Below are 602 nucleotides of genomic sequence, written 5' to 3'. Positions count from 1 at the left end.
TTACATGAAAAAAACATTATCATTACAGTGTGCGTCCTATGTCCCCAGAACAGCACTGACCTTCCTGTCGAGCACCAGCAGAGGCGGATGGTCCGGACAGACTCCCTCGCACAGCGCCTTGCACCAATGGCAGACTGAGAAGAGGTTGAGAGGGGGGGGTCAGAGACATAAAATTATGTTAAATAGCTGGTATTTATGAACATAACTCAATGACTTTCCTCTTGGATAGAAACTTAAAACGAAAAAATAAAGCAGCGTGTTAGTGTCACTATATCACACGAGTGTGCATTCGTCACTGTCAAAGCAAGGCAAGACAGTACAAAACAAGTTCTAAAAGAGACAAGGGAAAGTGTGACTTACAGATGTATGTATCTTCTGCTACGTAATCCAGAGACTTATGACCAGTTCTTGATCGCAGTTTGCATGAAAACGTGGACAGTTCGGTGGCTTTGGAAGACCGTGTATTGTCTATGTTGCTGACGTCTGTGGATCTGCGTGAGACTGGTTCCCTGCCTTTCGCCGGGGTCAAAATCGCCTGCGGAGGCAAAGTGCTTTTGATCTGAACGACGTAAGTGAAAGTTGGTAAGGGAGTAAAATTAGGT

The 602-nt window shown here is 45.2% G+C and overlaps 1 protein-coding gene across 1 annotated transcript in view; it reads right to left on the bottom strand.

The window, feature by feature from the left end:
• The window catches only part of LOC119588331, an 11,807-nt gene that overhangs the window by 10,294 nt on the left and 911 nt on the right, over positions 1-602 (bottom strand). Inside the window, exons 2-3 of the mRNA XM_037937022.1 lie at positions 361-559; positions 61-134 (exon numbers count right to left, since the gene is read on the bottom strand). Coding sequence (XP_037792950.1) covers positions 61-134; positions 361-559 — 273 coding nt within the window. The remainder of the gene's footprint in view (positions 1-60; positions 135-360; positions 560-602) is intronic.

This window comes from Penaeus monodon, chromosome 23, assembly GCF_015228065.2.
Source record: "Penaeus monodon isolate SGIC_2016 chromosome 23, NSTDA_Pmon_1, whole genome shotgun sequence".
In the NCBI taxonomy this organism is placed as follows: domain Eukaryota; kingdom Metazoa; phylum Arthropoda; class Malacostraca; order Decapoda; family Penaeidae; genus Penaeus; species Penaeus monodon.
Note: the sequence above shows the minus strand (reverse complement) of the source record. Positions and strands in the feature narration are given on the sequence as shown.